The sequence below is a fragment of the Echiichthys vipera genome (assembly GCF_963691815.1).
Source record: "Echiichthys vipera genome assembly, chromosome: 22".
NCBI classification, from domain to species: domain Eukaryota; kingdom Metazoa; phylum Chordata; class Actinopteri; order Perciformes; family Trachinidae; genus Echiichthys; species Echiichthys vipera.
This window is the reverse complement of record NC_139847.1, coordinates 15,040,954-15,061,879: the sequence shown is the minus strand read 5'-3', so window position 1 is coordinate 15,061,879 and position 20,926 is coordinate 15,040,954. Positions and strand designations below refer to the sequence as shown.

The window sequence follows — 20,926 nt, the reverse complement described above, 5'->3', positions numbered from 1 at the left end:
GATGATCAGAAGATGAGGGGGGAGCTTTAGTGTTTCGAGGTAGAGGCAGGCCTCTGCGATCAGTCATCGTCCTCTGTTGTCTACAGATGATCCGTCATTGAATCCTGTTTGTGATGCCAGGTTTTTGTTGGAAATTTTACCGCTATGAATCTACAGTGATGTTGAAATAAAGATTTCTCAATCAACATCAAACACTTCAATCCCAATAAGTACCCCTCATCTTCCATCTCCACCTGCAAATGGGACAAGGTGGTGATGGACATTGCCAAGGAGGAGAAAAGTGGGAAGCTGGTGGGAGATGCAGCGCTAGACAAGCTCTTCCAGCAGATCGACCGCGATGGCTCGGACAAGGTCAAGAGAGCCATGAAAGAGTCCCAATCCCAGTCTGATGTATCAGAAACTTCTGCCCAAAATGGTCGAGGTAAAATGAGGATGACTAAGGAGATTTTTGTATGTCCTAAAATAACCGCTCAATTGAGTGTGAACTGTGTAAGTAATGTGAATTTTGTTAATCTGTGATTTGAGAGTACTCTGATCTTCCTGCGACAGACTTTCGCCAACTTACAGAAATGTTTTAATATTATACTATACTATACTATTGTACTGTGTTGGAGGAAGGTAAAATCTAAAATAATGACTGTATTTTGTTGGGTCTATGTAGATCATAAATAAGTCATAGAGTGTGGTCTATACCTAGTCAGTAAAGTGTCCTGAGATAACTTTTGTTATGATTTGGCACTATAAATAAAATTGAATTGAATTGAATTGAATATTTTGAATCCTACCCTGTTTAAATGTGTTGTGTCATCATATTATAGAAGGATTTAATTTTAACACATTAAGATATCTTAAGATTACTATCACAAAATAATTATTTTAACATATAAATGTGATGATATTAGGTGTGTCAATAAAATAAAAATATAAAAGAGAAACACTTCATGTTTAAAAATCTCAACCATTCCTGTGAAGTGCAACTGCCGACAACAATTTCTGTGAAAACGAAACCAAAGATACGGCCTCAAGGGTAAGCTAAGGAGTGGCGGTGATGTGGGGGAGGTGACAGATTAAGATTAATATAGACAGTGTATGCTGTATCATCTCATAATATTTTTTCATTCATCACGGGTACAGCAGCTCTTTTTCCCTGACAGGTAAGATCAGAAACTTTAACTATAAGTTGGTTTGTACTGTAGACTTTTAAATTTAACAATTTATTTTTCTAATCTCCATTGACTCTTTGTTCATTCTTCTTTAGAAAGAGCAATGGCAGCACCAGCTTTGTGCAGAAGCAGAGGAGTGGCTGGTGGCCTTTACTTCCTCTTCACTCTGCTGTGTCTGGTTTGCTTGGCAAGTTCATTGATAGACAAAAACAAACTGGTAAATACATTGTTGCTTAACACCCCTTTGATATAGAAAACAGTTCCACATAGATTTGCAAGCCCTCAGACAGTCGTCACAAACTTCGGTTGAAATATTTTTAATTTTTAAAGCTGCAGTCGTATCAGCTAATGTTCTCTTAATAGTGCTGCTGTCATACTTATACTCGATCACAAATGTAACTGCCTGTTAATTCTGATTATCCCGCTGGATTTACAGAAAGATCTCAAGGAAAGCAATCAGAAAATACAGCAAAGACTGGACGAACTGAAGGTGAGTCACTCAGTTTCTTGTCCCACACAAAAAATGCTTTGGAGTATTTCAGTGATTAAATACTCTGAATGATGAATTGTGACTCGTTCATAAGTGATTTTATATACGATACACAATAAAATATGTGCCATGTCATAAAGTGAGTTTATTTTCCCTATCAGGCACAAAAGGATACGATTTTAGAGGTCATGAGTGAATATATGAGCATCGTGGACCCACTGATTGCATCCTCAAGGAAACTCTCAGAAGTTCTACCTGATCACGCACCATTAATTGAGGGAAATCTAAAGGAGTTCAAGCGCTTTATGGAGAAAACCAAGTCTGATATAGACAGCAAGAATGAGGGGATGGATGCACAGATTGTGTACACTGAAAAGGAACTGGGAAGAATGAATAAAATGATCGACGCGCTTGAAGAGTATCATGCTGAATTGTAACGTTCATGTCAATCAGTGCCTCAATCTCTTTTATCACATCGATTGAATGCTTAAGTTTTATCTTTCTTATTGTGTAGCTTCATTTTGCTTCCATGCACTGGCCCAGAAATCATAAATTACTTTTATGTGTTTCACATAAAACATGATGTCAGAGAAGAACAGACACAACACAAACACATTTAGATGCTGTTACGTATGCAGAGCTCAAATATTAGGGGGGGTAATGCAAGTAAATTATGATTTTGTTTCCTTTGCTTTTTTATTTTCACAGTGTTCCTTGCAATAACAAAAACAGTAATAGACTATAATCTAAATTCCAATATGTATTACCAGGCTACACAAATAAATCCAATACATGAACAATATTGTTGTCTGATGGCTTCTTTCTTTGCAAACCCTTAATAGAAAACCCAATAGAAATATCTCTTCTGTAGAGACAATATCATGCTGATAAATTAACTTCTCTGCTCCTTCTAACAAAACCTGTAATGCTAGGGTCAAATAGAGTAAGTATATTTATGATATGATATTGATAATAATACAGCAGCTCCTCTGATTAGGATCAATGGTGATGTGTTTGTGGAAATCATACATGATGGACTGTTGGTGAGAATAAGTTTAGTAATCAAACAGTTTGTTGCTGTCACTGTCTTTCATTGCAAAGATCTTGATGTTTTTGTAGCTGGTTAATGGGTTAAATTAACCACATCCTTGTGTGCCATAAAATCTGCTTCCGTTGTGAAAGGCACATTTCTGATGTTCGTGTGCTGAAAATTTCTGTGACAAAAATGTGTTCAATACGATCTTAGTCAATCAGTTGTCTTTGTTGGTTTTATTGTCTTGTAAGTAGAATAAGTACAGTACACTCACTTAACGGTATAAGGTATTTGTTGATCTGCTAGCAGTTACATTATTATCTGGTTCCCAGGCCTTGAGGAAGTCTCCCTCCACGTTTCAGTTGAAACTTCTAATCTATCAAGGCCATTCAAACAATTAAAGCTGACCACTAAAATTCAGTCACACAAGTACATTTCTCAAACAAGCAACATGAGAATGTGGAAATGAAATTTCCACTTACATGTGCTGGATAAAAATGTGCAAATGATACTACTGTGAACAAAATAAATAGCATTTAATGTCAACATAAAGTAGAAGAACATCAGCAACATGACCCCTTATGCCCAAAGCACCCTAACATTCCATTTCTATAGACACAGCAATGGGACTTGAACTGTAGCGAAGTAGGCTACAGAAATCTTGTGATAAAAATAAAAATTACTGATCCTTAAAAGAACAAGTTCACAAAAAACTAAATTAAATGTGTGACTTCCACCCTACTGTAGATATACATAAGTACTGGAGCAGAAGCTAGAACCACATTTAAGGACGACTCCGGGAAAGAAGTTGAATTGGTAACATGGAGGAGCTTGGTGCTGAAGGCTTTGCCTCCCATTCTACTTTTGGAGACTCTACTATGAGCTCTTTAAGATACGATGGAGCCTGACCAATAAGAGCTTTGTAGGTAAGGAGAAGGATTTTAAATTCTATTCTAGATTTTACAGGTAGCCAGTGCAGAGAGGCTAATACAGGAGAAATATGTTCTCTTCTATTTGTTTGTAAGGAGTTGCAGCAGTCCAGCCTTGAAGTAACAAATGCATGGACTAGTTTTTCTGCATCTTTCTGAGACACAATGTTCCTAATTTTCGCAATATTACCCAGGTGTATATGCATTCCTTGTCGTAAATTTTATGTAGAATCGAAGGAGATATCCTGATCAAAAATAACACCCAGATTCCTTACTGTGGTGCTGGAGAACAACACAACATCATCCAGAGTAACAAAATCTTTAGATATTGAGTTTCGGAGGCCTTTGGGGCAAAGTACAATGACTTCAATTTTGTCTGAGTTTAACATCAGAAAGTTGCAGGTCATCCAGATTTTTATTTCCTTTACGCACATTTGAAGTTTATCTAACTGATCTGTTTCTTCTGGTTTGATCGACAAATATAATTTCGTATCATCAGCATAACAATGAAAATTTATGGTGTGCTTCCTTATAATATATGCATATAAAAGGTGAATAGAATCGGTCCAAGGACAGAACCCTGTGGGACTCCGTGACTAACTTGAATGTGCGTGGAGGATTTGTCATTAACATGTTCAAACTGAGCTCTATCTGATAAATACTTGACCAGTACCAGCTCCTCTCATAGTAAAGTCTATTCAAGTTGATTACAAATACAATCCAAAGGGAAGAAGCCCATTGAGGATTTAATCCGGCAAAACACGTAAACGTTGTGGTTTGTGGCAGTTTGGTGAAATATCTTTACCTCCAGTCTGTCCATAGTCATTTGCTGCCCTTGAGCATTCTACTTCAAGTACGCCTTCTTTGGGTCAGAAGCTCTCCTAAGAAATATGAAGTCGTACTTTTCCAAATGTTTGCTGCAGACACGTTAATCCCTCTGCCCAAGTGTCTCGATCAGCATCTCAATGTCCAGATTCAAAACAATAAGCCACTGGTTTATCAGAGCATGGTCATTGTACTGCAATGGCAGCCTATGAAAAGTTTCTGGGTTGTGAGCATTTTTATTTTGCAGCCAGGAAAAAATACAAACACGAACCATTCTTTCTCTCTTCACTTCAAGTTGCGGGCTAGTCGTCTTTCCCTGTGCGTCTTCCAGTAAAAAACGCCCCTTGACATGTTTCGGTGCTGCGCGGGAAAGCTGTGTGGGACTTTTCTAAACCTTTTACCATCTACTATTAACTTAGATTTCACCAAACTATCAAACCACAACGTTTATGTGTTTTGCTGGAATAAATCCTCAATGGGTTAATATGTTACAGTACAATCACATGGACGTCTAGCGTAGAACGTTTTGCCTAAAGATGAGTAGTCCTGAAATAGGAATTCAAAAGTTATTAAATAAGGGTCTGATAAAATGGGATTCTGTAGAAAAACGATTAGGTCTTTAATTTCCACACCATAAGCCAAAGCAAGGTCGAGGGTGTTAAAACAGTGAATAGATTTATGTGCACACATTAAAAAGTGCACAACCCTATAAGAGAAAATAAATTGAGGGGTTCCAGGTTCCTGCAATGTCTGGTTGCAGCTCCATAAAGTTTCAAAATGATGTATTTAGTGTAAACAACAGCAGAAAAGAGAGGGAAATCAAAATAAAATAAAAGAAAGGAAATAAAAACAGTGGCCACAGAAAAATTGGAGAATTGCCATCTCTGCATATTATTCACTTGAAAAGATATTGAGAAAAGAGTGATACAGTGTGATATAGAGGAGTTTAAGTGTCTATCTGTTTTTTTATACAAATGTCAATTCTTCATTTCTGTCACATCGCGGTGAGGACTGTCCTGTCTTGGGCTTTTTGTCTTGTGAATTTCATGGTTTTATTTTGAAAAGTAACTCTCCTCTCGTTTCAGGTCACTTGCCCTTCCTCTTGTGTCACCGGTCTGGTGTCTCCCCTAATCCCTGATTGTTTCCACCTGTGCTCCCTTCCCTGGTGTATATATTTTCTTTGTCTTCCCCTGTCACGTCGCCAGAGTATTTCGTCATGTCATGAAGCTCCAGCATTTCACAGCCTTGCCACAGAGTTGCCTAGTAAATTGATAAGTATTGCCTTGCTTGTTTTTCTGTTTTCTTGTATACCTCTGACGAAGAGTGATTTTGATTTTGATAAAGTTTTTGGTCAGTTGAGAACCCTTTTTGTTTTCTAGATAGTCATAGCCCTTTGTTTTGTTCCTCCCTCCTTGTGGAGCGCTTTGATTTTGTAATTATTCTCAGCACAGTGAAGAGTAGATAACTTTATAGCCTTTTGTCCTTTTCCTCTTCGAGAGTGAATTTTTGTTGCAACGTTTCTTAGTTTATTCATTATTAGACCAGTGTAGAGTTTTTGGTTTCTCCTCCTTCGGGAGCGAATTTCAGTTTCTAGCCCTGTTTATGGTTTTCTTGTCTATACTCTGTCTGTTGACGAGTTAGAGTTTTAAGCCGTTTTGTTGTCTCATCTTCTGAAGGAGATACAAGAGATTCAGAATAAAAGCCTGTCATACTCGTTCTCTGACTGCATCTGAGTCCTCATTTCGCCGGGCCTGACAATTTCTAACCTGTGAAATTATAACAGGTGTGTGTATTGCAGGAGGCAAAAGTACATCACTATGTAAGGCTACAAATTAGCTCAACACAAGTCTAATGTATTTGGGGTAATTGTACAAATCCATCAGACTTAACATTAATGTATTTATCCGTACGAATGGCAGCAGCTTCCAGGAATTCAGGCAAAATGAGAAGATTAACATTATTGATATCTACGGTAATTATAAATACTTGATTTTTATAACTTATTTATTTAGACTCATTCATAAAAGAGTTCATTCAGGGTTTTTTATTTTTTTTATTTGCCAGTGTACTGAATGATTTCAAGTCATTAAAGCCTAAAAGTTAAACTGGACAGCCGGATATACAATGGGCTCCTAAAGTACATTACAGTACATTCTCTGTACTGGGAGCTCATGAAAGACCTGTGTCGCAAATAGCACCACCTTGGGAATCGTTGAATGCATTGTGGAAATCTGGTGATGCATTTGTGGGACTGATACATGTCAACCATCAAAAAATTTGTCCGGCATTCTGTAGCCAAAAAGCTTGAAGTCTTTCTCGTAGATCTCGTACAGTTTCCTCCTGTCCTCTAGAGGCACTGTACGGAACCAGTCCAACAAAGAACCAGCGCTAGTCACGTTCTCATAGGCGGAAGGGAATTTAATGTCGTCCTCCAGCCCTAAAAGCTTCAGCAGGTGCTCAGCATCCTCCTGAAGAGTCTCCTGATGGCCAACAAAATCATACCTGACAGGCAGAAAAACCCAAATTTATTAATATTCAATTCATTGGCAGTTTATAGCTGTTAAAGGAATAAATTTAAATATGAAGATCAGTTTACTCATCACAAGAAGTGATATTCATCCAGTTATCATTATCAATTGTACCAGTTGCTATATTTGAAACATCCTACCAGCAATATATACTGGTTTGGACAAAGCGTAGCATGGGTGAATAATGCAAAGAAAAGTTAATTTTGAAGCATAACAAAACTACATATGAAATTACATGCATGTTTGACAGCAGTATGTAGTATACAGCTGTCTTTTGTTGTCTAGCTGCAATATGGGAAGTCCAGTCTTTTTGGAGCTTGACCCATTTTAGGGACTAAAAGTCAGGATATGTCCATCTCAGCTGCAGGAATTATGAACATTCTTTTTTAAAATGTCTCTCATTATTCTTTATGAAAACACATTATCTCGCTGGAGTACACATTTAAACAGGAACAAGGAAAGTCACAAGAAGGAAAGAAAAACACCAAGGCTGAGCTAAATCACCTTTCATTTTAGTCAATTCAGGGAACAAAGTCTTGAAAGTCAGATTAATGATGAATTAAATTGTTTTTTTTATCAAAAATCTCCTTACTGTATGAGGCAGGGGTGACACATGCGGTGCATCTGTCTCCAGTGTTCATCAAAGGGCTGATTCTCCTCTGTCCGTGGGTCCAGCAGGTACTGAATAAAGTTGTGAAATGAGGGGAGCACCCCCTTTGCAATCGCCTCACCCATTGTCTTCGGTGGATTAGGGTGGTTGCCATAATGGTAAAGAATGCCCCGACCAACTTTTTGATAAAAGGGTTCATTTTTCTTTTGTAACTTGTTTCGGAAGGCGGAGATGAGACGGACGAATGGGTTCCTGACAACGAGGAACTTGGTGTAATGCTTCAGTTTTACCTGTAGTCAACAAATAAGTCTACATCAATGTTTTCGGTTTGTAATTTTAAGAACACCTGATGTTTATGTATGAACTGACCATCATCTCTTGTCTTGGGAAGCTCTTAAGGAAAGTGAGGTCCGTGTTGAACCGAATAGATTTAGACATGGGGTCCTTATATGGTTTCCCCTGGCCCAGGACAGAAAAAACCTTTTTCCAGTTGGTACAGCCCACCTGTATATAAGACCAAGAGTATGGGTCAGACTAGAACAGCAGTGTAAAAAAAAGGGGTGTTCCTAAACAGTTGTGAAAGACAGTTACAGTTAAAAGTGTGTCCTGTAGTTGTGTCGTGTGTGTTCATGTCTACATCACCTTGGGGAGGTAGCAGTAGATGACGCGGTGCTCGTCATCCACAATGAGGTTTTTCAGCTCAGGGTATGTCAAGTCTTCTAAACTGTGCTTGCCCCCATTAAATGCCTCCTTGTCAGCCTCACACGTTTCTCTTAGCAGCTGCTTTCTTTCTTCCCGTAGCTGATTGAACCTCTCTGCGGCTGTTGGAAGAATATGAGTATGTGAAGCAACTTATAACTCACTAATTCAGTCATCAGGCTAAACGCCAAATATTTATATTTCTTAAAGCACCACACAGCTAAAGGAAGGGTCTGTTAAATGTAAGTAAAATAACTGGAAAGGAAACCAGCCAAAGTCCAAACAAACCAGGAGCCTCGTAACAAACAGGAAACTCAGCAGTGGGGTGTATTACAAAGCAGGCAGAACATACCTGGGCTTTTTTTGGATACCAAACTCACAAATGGTACCACAAAGCTCACTTACAAATAAATTTGTCAAGCCAGATTTCCCACTTTAGTTTCAATGCATGACCCCATAAAAAGGGCATGTATTGCATCATTTTAACTCACCCTTACAAAATGGATAGATCAAGGGCCGAATACTTTATTCAAGAGGAGCAGATCATTACAATAAACTCCTGTGAGCAGTTCAACACTATTATAACAGTAAGGGGCCTTTTTTTCTGATCCAAGCCAAGCGTTTTTGGTGCCTAACTATAACCATCATCTTTTGTTGGCTAAAATCGTTCACATAACGCTGTTTTTTGTGCATTGTTTCACTTCCGGTCCGGTCCGGTCCGGTCCTGTGGTTCTTCAGCGTGTTTATTCCGTACGTATGTATGTGCATAACTTTACGTAGGATTTGCTACAACGTGTTCATGAGAAGACGCTGGATAAAACAGGCCTTTGCGACCTGCTGCGGCTGTCACCATCTTTGCAACGCTGTGCAACCAGTAAACAATCTCAACTTACCCAAATATTATTTTTACTTGCCCGGGGAAGCAGGCAAATGTTAGTGTCATTGCCTGACTGTCGTACCCGAATGCAGGCAGGTTTGGATCCTGTCTGTTCATCGTCTTGTCTTTTCCCCAAATCTAGATGTGGTGACCATTATGAAGCACCATTACAAGGATTTAGTAGGCTACCGGCAATCAATTTTACTTCCTCCGTGATCTGGCTCAGGTAAAACGTTACCTGCACATTGATGCTGTGTGATGACTTTCTATTCACAAAGTCTGCTTCATGTTCTTAAGGTGCATTGATGGGGACATATGTACAGTCAATTGCACCTTTGAGTTTGGGAAGTCCTGTAAATGGTTTAGAGAGCAATAGAATGTTACAAATATAAAGGTTTAATACACCACACTGACCATAATTCAATTACCTTTCATGAATACGTTTTCCATGTGATATAAGAATCGGAACCTATTAAGCTACATGCTAATGCACATCGCATGGGGGACAAACCCCCCACGCAGAATTTCAAGACTGATGCGCAACCTCCTGTTTTTTTTTTTTACTTAAACTATAAAATATAATTCTATGAAATCCCTCCTTGACGGTTTCAGTGGGCTAAAAGCTTGGAAACATTTCAATCATATTGAGCAATGACTTGAGCTCAGCTACAACCATTGTTGATAGCAAGGCTTTTACCGTCACCAACATCATGCAAATATGAATAGCAGTGAAACAGACACACTGCGCAACAATAAGTGCACGTCTTCTTTGTGTAGCATTGCCAACAAAAGGTCCAACAAGGACGATCAAATAGCGTATATTCTCTGACGGGAACCTGTACCTCTCATTAAGGATATTTTAAGGCAATGCTAAGGAATTGGATCTTTCCCAAAAGACTCTTTGTCTCAGGAAAGACCTCTGCTTTGAGATCCACGGGAATTCCCAAAAATGGTAAGACCATTGTCAAAGGTTGGGCTAGGAAGCTGCACTTAGCTTTAAGTAGCCAGTCTAACCCAAAGTCTAAGTTTTAGTTCTAAGTCTCAGCTGATAACCTCCTCCCGGTTTGGTTGGCAGCATGAGTTACCATGGTGATAAAGTGACGCTAAAACAGACTTACTTTCGTGTCACAGCTGACCCAGGCTTTGAGCACAACATACCTCGCTAACCCACTGATCAAGGTTTGTAGTAGACTGACACCCCACAGGAACTTTACACACACACAAACAAACACACACACACACACACACACACACACACACACACACGCACACACACACACGTACCTTTTTCTTTCGATATGTCCCATATGTAAAAGGAAAATATGAAGATAAAAATGCATCCCGTCAGCAGGAATTTTCTGCGCACTGCCATGACTGCTGGAGCTGTCAATGAACCAGAAACAATACAAATCTAATAAAAGTACAACAAAGATACAGAATTTTAAGAATTGTGTGATTACACGTAAGTTGTTATCAGTTAGGTACTTTCCTGTTTGAATACTGGATAAATACTGTGTAAATACCAGTCACAAAAGATACTCATACTGTACAGACTTTACTGTAAAACAAATTTAGACTATGTAAAAATAGTCTGTACTAGTTTTTCACAACACTGAGTACAGTGAGTGTGATTCCAAAATCTACAATAAAAATCACAAGCATTATTTTGAATGATCTTCAAAGTAGGAAACAACAAGCATTATTTTGATGCTTCTGTGCAGAAGCAACCTACTGTAACTATCACACAGAATCACATCACTCACCTTGCTGCAGCGTTCTCTGATGATCTCTGTAAAGCAGAGAACAGAAGAAATGTAGGTTGAAGGAGAGTTATACTCACACACAATGTAGGTGCACAGAGCTGGTCAACCTGTCAGTGTGGATGTAGGTGCACAGAGCTGGTAAACCTGTAAGTGTGGATGTAGGTGCACAGAGCTTGTCAACCTGTCAGTATGGATGTAGGTGCAGCCACGCCTCCTTGCTTATTACCTGCCACGACAACGATGCAGATACTGAGGAGAGGAGGAGGAGTTTGGAAGTATTTTGATAGGCGTTTACACGTCTGTCTGTCTGTCAAGTCGTTCACAAAACTTGGTTAGTAGTTGAGATCAAAATGAAAGACAGGTCTCTGTAGTAGTTCTGGTGGCTGTTACTTCACGTTTTTATTCTTGTTTATTATTGTATTATATTCCTTATTACTGCTTGTATCTGTGTATATTTTATCTTTCTATCTGTCCTTCTAGGTGTGTTTCTCCATTTTCCAAACATTGTTTTTAAACTAAAAGAACTGGTGACTGTTTCATATTTTGCTATGCATAATTGTTCATATACAGACATGAACTTCCATGTTTACGTGTACTCACTGATAAATTTCCATATCTACCCAAGTTGTGATTGTAGACTACTGTGTCATTTTTTAAATGTCTGTTGGTTTTGTGCCGCAGGATTCTTTTTATTGTAAAAAATGTGCTGTGGCTCAAAAAAGGTTAAAAAAAACTGGACAATGAAGATAGACTGGTTTTGTTTATTTTCTTTCTTTTTTTATACCACAAGTATTTTTTATTCTAGTGTATAGTTCGTAGTTGTCATTGTCACTGTCTATGGAGTAGTTTCATACTTTTTATTTTAGATTTTAACTCAATTTTGGGGGGATTGGGAGAGACTTCATTATATTTTCAAATACTTCTTAGACCGTATGAATTTTAAAAATGGTTAGAAATTAGTATGTAGTAGTAAAAGTAATGAAATGTTTAGAAAGAAGCAACAGAAGTCTAAAAAAATATAAAAGAATACAAATGAAATATAGGTTAAAATATTGACACTTCTATTTGAATATCAGTGTCTTCCACTCATAGGACAGGCCGACATAATTGACCTCTGGGAATCACAGAAAACAACCTGTGACATGTGACGCTAAAGCCGTAAGATTGTTAGCTTAGCATAGCATAGTCTGTAAAGAGGTTAAAAGCTATAACATATTTATTTGCGAGCTTTAGAGAAGTTTACAGGTGGATTTAGTTACATTTGGTCTGAGCAGGCTAACTGTTATTAGCCTTTAGGCTAAACTGAGAGGCTGCTGGCTGTAGCTTCATATTTATCTCACAGGTTGGTACCAGGCTTCTCCATCTCATTCTTGGCCTAAAATGTAAAACTTTAGGAATCTTTAATGGTAATGGCAATATTCCTGTGTCATAGATTAAGCTGCAAGTGCATGTGCAAAATAGATTCTTAAGGTATAATCAATGCACTTCTTCACAGACAACTTCACACGCACTTGCAAGTGCAGAATTTACTTTCAGGTTTGCTGCATTTCTGGGGAGGTAAGAGACAAACGCCACCATTTGTTTCAAATCTTTCTCACATCCAGATTTAGGTGTGATGCCAGGTTCAGAGTAACCTTTTAGGGTTTATTAAAAAAACAATGTGACAAAAAAAAATACATTATTAAAGTTCCACAATCTCAAAACGAGGTGATGGTGACTTTGTGTCTGGTAAGGTCCATTTAGTGTTGGCTGAAATGAATTTTCACCATTTTGAAAATCATTTGCCTTCTGTCTCAGTAACTGTGAAGGTGAACAGTGACAGGCACAGTTACTTGTATCTGCTGTGCATCTTGAGCTTTGACCCAAATCTGCCTGGTGACCTTCGACCCTATTATCTTCTGGACCTCTGCTGCAGTGTGACAGGGACATCCCTGTCACAGTCACTGTGGCCCATCTGAGGGACTCTCTTTATGGATCTTTAGTCTCTGGCAGTGACATATTTCTGTTTCACACCCAGGACTGGTGCAGTCTGACTGGACTTTCTCAGCAGTCCTTTGGTGCCTTTGGACCTGTCAAGGTCTGGGATATGACTGATGTGGCAGAGAGATGAATAGAAATAGAGAGAGGTGCTGAAAGCTTCTTCTGCAGCGTAATCAGGAGAAAAGAATGAGTCACAATGATGCCCTGAACAGAGAGCTCCAGGCACTTCAAACCAGTTTGTGACTGTTCAGATTTCGGGCCTTAAAATTCCTGCAAAACCAGTTCCTCTCACAGAGAATCTGCCTTTTTCTCCCGAGGGTTTTCAGGTCTGCTTTACTGTAACAACAGTGCCAAAGCCGTCGGTTGTTTGTAGAACACTTTAGAGTATTTTTTTATGTTTTCAACCTCAAAGGTTCAGAGAAAGGTTTAATTACAAAAGCAAGTAACAATATTCATACAAATAATGTGTCGCTGGACCAGTGGTCTAATAGAACAAAGATTCAAACACACAGAAACACACACACACACACACACACACACACACACACACACACACACACACACACACAGAAACACACACATAGTGATACATGCAAATCCTTGGGTCAGATCACACTAACTCAATGAACAGAGGGTGAATAAAAGCCACAGCCAGATCATCAAATCATATCAGTTACCTTTGCTTATATAGCCTATATAGCTGTTGTTTTGCACTGCTACATCTTCAAATGTCCTGTGGGCCCAGATGTGCTGAAGTCATTCAAAGCTGTGGCCTCTACACTTCCTGTTCATTTTTCAATCTTATAGCCCGAAGAATACAGTGTTGAAATCTTCTCTTCTGACATAATGGTTACTGTTCTCTAAATTTGCTTACTGTTTTTTTCACCAAATAAAGTTTTTGGTTCAAGCGCCTTTGTTATTTAAAAAAAAAAAAAAAAAAAACATGCTAGGACAGCAGTGTTATAGAAACAGCGGATATTCTATACATTTCTGAAAAATGAAAAATAACAGTATTTCAGAAATAATCATATTTTGTCTGTAATTTTGATCTCCATTGTATATAACGTCCTCTTCACCATTGACAACATGTCTGCCACTGACACAGACTTTTGCACAACTACCAGAAATTTAAAGGTAGAGTGTTTTCTCTCAAGTTACTTGTACATGAGTTGATGTTGTGAATCAAAGGAGCCACCTTAAATGTCTAAATAGTAACAAACTCTTTGTTTCACAGTGACGTGCAGTTAGGGGAGGCAGGTGAGGCTGTGCCTCCACTGTCATCATAAGAGGAAAAAGAGACTAAATAATAAAATAACACAAGTATTAATATTTGTCCTCTGGACTATGATTTTTGTGTGGTTCTTAATGTATTTTGACCATATTTATAGTAAAAATCGTTTTATTATTTATTACAAATTATTTTATATAATAAAAGCATAAGTCTTCTTTTCCATGGTGTTCAGTTATGTATTTTACGTATGTGTGTAATATTTACATCTTATTGATGTGACATAAATCCACAGGGAAAATGCTCGCCTTGAGGCAGGCAGTACCTCTGCCTCAAGTTAGGCGGCGATAGTGAGCAGCCTGATAGCCCCCAGCCAGGTCACGGTGAACTCTGACCTGTGGGCAAAAAGTAAACACAGAAGTGTGCTGTGCGACGCTGTTTTCCCGAGGGTTTTCAGGTCTGCTTTACTGTAACAACATTGCCAAAGCCGTCGGTTGTTTGTAGAACACTTTAGAGTATTTTTTTATGTTTTCAACCTCAAAGGTTCAGAGAAAGGTTTAATTACAAAAGCAAGTAACAATATTCATACAAATAATGTGTCGCTGGACCAGTGGTCTAATAGAACAAAGATTCAAACACACAGAAACACACACACACACACACTCACACACACACACACACACACACAGAAACACACACATAGTGATACATGCAAATCCTTGGGTCAGATCACACTAACTCAATGAACAGAGGGTGAATAAAAGCCACAGCCAGATCATCAAATCATATCAGTTACCTTTGCTTATATAGCCTATATAGCTGTTGTTTTGCACTGCTACATCTTCAAATGTCCTGTGGGCCCAGATGTGCTGAAGTCATTCAAAGCTGTGGCCTCTACACTTCCTGTTCATTTTTCAATCTTATAGCCCGAAGAATACAGTGTTGAAATCTTCTCTTCTGACATAATGGTTACTGTTCTCTAAATTTGCTTACTGTTTTTTTCACCAAATAAAGTTTTTGGTTCAAGCGCCTTTGTTATTTAAAAAAAACAAAAAAAAAAACATGCTAGGACAGCAGTGTTATAGAAACAGCGGATATTCTATACATTTCTGAAAAATGAAAAATAACAGTATTTCAGAAATAATCATATTTTGTCTGTAATTTTGATCTCCATTGTATATAACGTCCTCTTCACCATTGACAACATGTCTGCCACTGACACAGACTTTTGCACAAATACCAGAAATTTAAAGGTAGAGTGTTTTCTCTCAAGTTACTTGTACATGAGTTGATGTTGTGAATCAAAGGAGCCACCTTAAATGTCTAAATAGTAACAAACTCTTTGTTTCACAGTGACGTGCAGTTAGGGGAGGCAGGTGAGGCTGTGCCTCCACTGTCATCATAAGAGGAAAAAGAGACTAAATAATAAAATAACACAAGTATTAATATTTGTCCTCTGGACTATGATTTTTGTGTGGTTCTTAATGTATTTTGACCATATTTATAGTAAAAATCGTTTTATTATTTATTACAAATTATTTTATATAATAAAAGCATAAGTCTTCTTTTCCATGGTGTTCAGTTATGTATTTTACGTATGTGTGTAATATTTACATCTTATTGATGTGACATAAATCCACAGGGAAAATGCTCGCCTTGAGGCAGGCAGTACCTCTGCCTCAAGTTAGGCGGCGATAGTGAGCAGCCTGATAGCCCCCAGCCAGGTCACGGTGAACTCTGACCTGTGGGCAAAAAGTAAACACAGAAGTGTGCTGTGCGACGCTGTAGAGCTTAGCTTAGCTGTCATTTCTCGCCCTGAAAATGGAGGATTTGATTTCTAAACTAAGAAATTTTCCAAAGCTGGACTTTCAGTCAAAGCAAGAAGTAATTTACAAGTAAAGGTAAGATATTCTGCAATATACAGTGGCACTGGTGTTTTAAAATGCTTTTCAGCATTCTATTTGCTCCTATTCTCTCATCCTATTGACATCCTACTGTATGTTTGTAAATCTGACTTGTGAGTCAGTGCCTCCCCAACCCCAACCCTCACTGCACGTCACTGTTGTTTCATCCTCTTTTTTGAACGACGTACGTTTTAATAATGGTCGAATTTTAAAGTTCTTAAATTACCAGGCTATTGCTAAAATATTATATTGGATTTTGATGTGTGATGAACAACCTAAGGCAGTTTGGAGTATTGACAATCAACATAGTTTTTCATAACCTGACTACCAGTCTCTGGTTTTAGTCCGGACACAAAGCAATTCTTGAAATGGCTTTCCCCCAGGAGTCTCTGGTTCATCCAGGCTGCTTGCCTGTGGGTGTTGCATGACTCCAAGAGTCTGCGGTAGTAAGTGTCAATGTCTTTGTTAATGCCTTGTTTGCAGTTGATGATGACAGCCATGTCATCTTTTGAAAGGAACCCCTCCTGGAGTGTCTTGATGAGGTCCTCTAGGAGCTTCAGATAGAGCCCATTACTGTCATGTTCCCAGTTGCTACATTTCAGATGTCTATCCCTAGTACCAAATGCTTTCTTGATCTTGGAGTATTTGCCAGATCCCAATTTATTCAGCCTTTATTCGTTTATTCGTATGAAGAAGTTGAAGTTCTCCCTAAGTTGGATTCCAGTCTTTGCGGAAGTCAAAAAGAGTTTTGGAAAACATTATGCCTCCCACCGTGATGGAGGGCAGGGAGTCAGCTGCTTCAGTCTGAAAACCAGGTTAGTGCCTGGTACTCCTGCTACTTGGACTATAGGCAGGTTCATGGTTTGGTTGAATCGTTGTGGAGAGAGAGGGAAGAATGTTGACTGTGTCACACTTTCATCTGTTTTGTCATCATGGATTTGGCTTCGGCTCTTCTTGCTCAGTCTTTGACTGGGGCTTGGCGTCAAAATGCCTTGAATCTTCATACAAGGGAGGACTCACATCAAGATTGGGGTTGTTGTGTTCTTTCCAAGGAAAGACATACTACCAGAGAGTACTTCTTATAGTTTAAAAAGTTTATTATCAAATCAATATGGTAGAACAATGAATTATAAAAATAGAAAGGTCTACAAGAAGGAGTCAGCAGAGAGGTCTCACAGCTATCAAGGGGAATTTATTGAATCAAGGTTTGACACACTCATCACAGAGTTCCAAGATCCAAAATCCTAAATCCTACATTCCTAAATACCAAATTCCTCTTAACAGAACTTCCCCTCTTATACCGAGGTTTGTGTGCTGCAAACGTTTACACGCCCCATCAGGTCTTTCCAATACACACTCAGTACATTTACAATCAGTAGTGTCTACTTTGTGTACAGACGTCATCATGCCCAAATACAGTTTTATTGTTTTCTAAACAGAATGTGCTTATCGAGCCTATGTCCCCAGTACACGGTGACCTAGCCCTGTTATTCACTTTCTCAATCATGTTTTCTTCCACAACAACAGCAAAGAATTTTCCTCTTGGACAAGGGGTCTCACTGGGGTCAGAGATTGCAGTCATCCTGGCTTGAAGCCAAGCTGTTGGTGCAACCCCCAAGCCTGTAAGAGCACAGAGAGAGCCCCTTTTACAAAGTATTTAAACAGCAATAAAGTCATTGAGTTGTTGTGATTTGTACTGTTGCTGAGGCAGTCCCTGGTTCGAGCTCTAGAAAGTCTGTCACTCCAAGACTGGCTCTTATGCATTAACAAGTTGAATCCTTCACCCCCTGGTCACATGGCTCCTCCAACGGACCACCAGCTCCTGTGGAAAGAACACTCCCTACTGTAGCTTCACTTCCTGCTGGGCTGACCCTCTCTCGTTAGCCTGTCTTGAACCCATCTTAATTATCAGGCATGGTTGCATGTTACTCTCTTCGACACAGACGTCATTGTTAATTCCTAGATCACTCATCGGTTCCACTGAAGACAGTGAATTGGAAGGTGTGATCACTTCTCCTTTGTTAATCAACAGACTGTATGTCCTCTGTAATCTTAATACCATCCACCTGTCTTTTCTCCAACTTCCTTCCTTTAAGCAATGTATGTGATCAAAGGCCACCCAATACATTTACTTCTTAGGTCAAGGAACTTCAATACTCAATCTGAACATTCATTTCTGTTTTACCGCCTCTAGTCTACTTCTTGAGAATTACAGTGACATCAAGAGACACAAAACATGACTAAATTGAGTCCATAAGTAACCATAATATTCCTGTGATCAATAAACAAATCGGCTTTTCTACAGGTATGTCATTTCATAATCTATTTTGTTTTTTTGAGGAATTTATAAATTCAGCATCAAACCTGGTATTTTGTTGTCATTTTGAAGAATTAAATGGATTCCAGTGCAGATGATCAGAAGATGAGGGGGGAGCTTTAGTGTTTCGAGGTAGAGGCAGGCCTCTGCGATCAGTCATCGTCCTCTGTTGTCTACAGATGATCCGTCATTGAATCCTGTTTGTGATGCCAGGTTTTTGTTGGAAATTTTACCGCTATGAATCTACCGTGATGTTGAAATAAAGATTTCTCAATCAACATCAAACACTTCAATCCCAATAAGTACCCCTCATCTTCCATCTCCACCTGCAAATGGGACAAGGTGGTGATGGACAATGCCAAGGAGGAGAAAAGTGGGAAGCTGGTGGGAGATGCAGCGCTAGACAAGCTCTTCCAGCAGATCGACCGCGATGGCTCGGACAAGGTCAAGAGAGCCATGAAAGAGTCCCAATCCCAGTCTGATGTATCAGAAACTTCTGCCCAAAATGGTCGAGGTAAAATTAGGATGACTAAGGAGATTGTATGTCCTAAAATAACTGCTCAATTGAGTGTGAACTGTGTAAGTAATGTGAATTTTGTTAATCTGTGATTTGAGAGTACTCTGATCTTCCTGCGACAGACTTTCGCCAACTTACAGAAATGTTTTAATATTATACTATACTATACTATTGTACTGTGTTGGAGGAAGGTAAAATCTAAAATAATGACTGTATTTCGTTGGGTCTATGTAGATCATAAATAAGTCATAGAGTGTGGTCTATACCTAGTCAGTAAAGTGTCCTGAGATAACTTTTGTTATGATTTGGCACTATAAATAAAATCGAATTGAATTGAATTGAATATTTTGAATCCTACCCTGTTTAAATGTGTTGTGTCATCATATTATAGAAGGATTTAATTTTAACACAGTAAGATATCTTAAGATTACTATTATTTTAACATATGAATGTGATGATGTTAGGTGTGTCAATAAAATAAAAATAAAAGAGAAACACTTCATGTTTAAAAATCTCAACAATTCCTGTGAAGTGCAACTGCCGACAACAATTTCTGTGGAAAACAAAACCAAAGATACGGCCTCAAGGGTAAGCTAAGGAGTGGCGGTGATGTGGGGGAGGTGACAGATTAAGATTATTATAGACAGTGTGTGCTGTATCATCTCATAATATTTTTTCATTCATCACGGGTACAGCAGCTCTTTTTCCCTGACAGGTAAGATCAGAAACTTTAACTATAAGTTGGTTTGTACTGTAGACTTTTAAATTTAACAATTTATTTTTCTAATCTCCATTGACTCTTTGTTCATTCTTCTTTAGAAAGCGCAATGGCAGCACCAGCTTTGTGCAGAAGCAGAGGAGTGGCTGGTGGCCTTTACTTCCTCTTCACTCTGCTGTGTCTGGTTTGCTTGGCAAGTTCATTGATAGACAAAAACAAACTGGTAAATACATTGTTGCTTAACACCCCTTTGATATAGAAAACAGTTCCACATAGATTTGCAAGCCCTCAGACAGTCGTCACAAACTTCGGTTGAAATATTTTTAATTTTTAAAGCTGCAGTCGTATCAGCTAATGTTCTCTTAATAGTGCTGCTGTCATACTTATACTCGATCACAAATGTAACTGCCTGTTAATTCTGATTATCCCGCTGGATTTACAGAAAGATCTCAAGGAAAGCAATCAGAAAATACAGCAAAGACTGGACGAACTGAAGGTGAGTCACTCAGTTTCTTGTCCCACACAAAAAATGCTTTGGAGTATTTCAGTGATTAAATACTCTGAATGATGAATTGTGACTCGTTCATAAGTGATTTTATATACGATACACAATAAAATATGTGCCATGTCATAAAGTGAGTTTATTTTCCCTATCAGGCACAAAAGGATACGATTTTAGAGGTCATGAGTGAATATATGAGCATCGTGGACCCACTGATTGCATCCTCAAGGAAACTCTCAGAAGTTCTACCTGATCACGCACCATTAATTGAGGGAAATCTAAAGGAGTTCAAGCGCTTTATGGAGAAAACCAAGTCTGATATAGACAGCAAGAATGAGGGGATGGATGCACAGATTGTGTACACTGAAAAGGAACTGGGAAGAATGAATAAAATGATCGAAGCGCTTGAGGAGTATCATGCTGAATTGTAACGTTCATGTCAATCAGTGCCTCAATCTCTTTGATCACATCGATGGAATGCTTAAGTTTCTCTTTCTTATTGTGTAGCTTCATTTTGCTTCCATGCACTGGCCCAGAAATCATAAATTACTTTTATGTGTTTCACATAAAACATGATGTCAGAGAAGAACAGACACAACACAAACACATTTAGATGCTGTTACGTATGCAGAGCTCAAATATTAGGGGGGATAATGCAAGTAAATTATGATTTTGTTTCCTTTGCTTTTTTATTTTCACAGTGTTCCTTGCAATAACAAAAACAGTAATAGACTATAATCTATATTCCAATATGTATTACCAGGCTACACAAATAAATCCAATACATGAACAATATTGTTGTCTGATGGCTTCTTTCTTTGCAAACCCTAAATAGGAAACCCA

The 20,926-nt window shown here is 38.6% G+C and overlaps 2 protein-coding genes and 1 long non-coding RNA gene across 3 annotated transcripts; 2 read left to right on the top strand and 1 right to left on the bottom strand.

Annotated features, from left to right (window-relative positions):
- Positions 1-1,127: 1,127 nt before the first annotated feature.
- LOC310964141 (uncharacterized protein) lies at positions 1,128-2,417 on the top strand. The gene is made up of 4 exons (XM_083937179.1): positions 1,128-1,154; positions 1,259-1,380; positions 1,600-1,653; positions 1,815-2,417. Exons 2-4 carry the CDS (start codon positions 1,267-1,269, stop codon positions 2,088-2,090), a joined length of 444 nt encoding a protein of 147 aa, XP_083793305.1. The 5' UTR covers positions 1,128-1,154; positions 1,259-1,266; the 3' UTR covers positions 2,091-2,417.
- Positions 2,418-6,701: 4,284 nt separating this feature from the next.
- LOC310963978 (carbohydrate sulfotransferase 12-like) lies at positions 6,702-16,529 on the bottom strand (the record flags this gene model as incomplete). Its single annotated transcript, XM_083936935.1, has 5 exons — positions 6,702-6,942; positions 7,561-7,868; positions 7,948-8,082; positions 8,221-8,399; positions 16,358-16,529. The coding sequence occupies 5 exons, from the start codon at positions 16,527-16,529 to the stop codon at positions 6,702-6,704; spliced, it is 1,035 nt and encodes a 344-aa protein (XP_083793061.1).
- Positions 16,530-19,699: 3,170 nt separating this feature from the next.
- LOC310964142 lies at positions 19,700-20,456 on the top strand. Its single transcript, XR_014593722.1, has 3 exons — positions 19,700-19,804; positions 20,024-20,077; positions 20,239-20,456. It is a non-coding gene; the product is annotated as an uncharacterized lncRNA (long non-coding RNA).
- Positions 20,457-20,926: the final 470 nt, after the last annotated feature.

Excerpts from the sequence above, each read along its gene's own strand:
- LOC310964141 (XM_083937179.1), top strand. The coding sequence starts at position 1,267 with ATGGCAGCACCAGCTTTGTGCAGAAGCAGAGGAGTGGCTGGTGGCCTT. Across the intron at positions 1,381-1,599 it reads TGATAGACAAAAACAAACTG|AAAGATCTCAAGGAAAGCAA; the intron begins GTAAATACATTG and ends CTGGATTTACAG. Across the intron at positions 1,654-1,814 it reads AAAGACTGGACGAACTGAAG|GCACAAAAGGATACGATTTT; the intron begins GTGAGTCACTCA and ends TTTCCCTATCAG.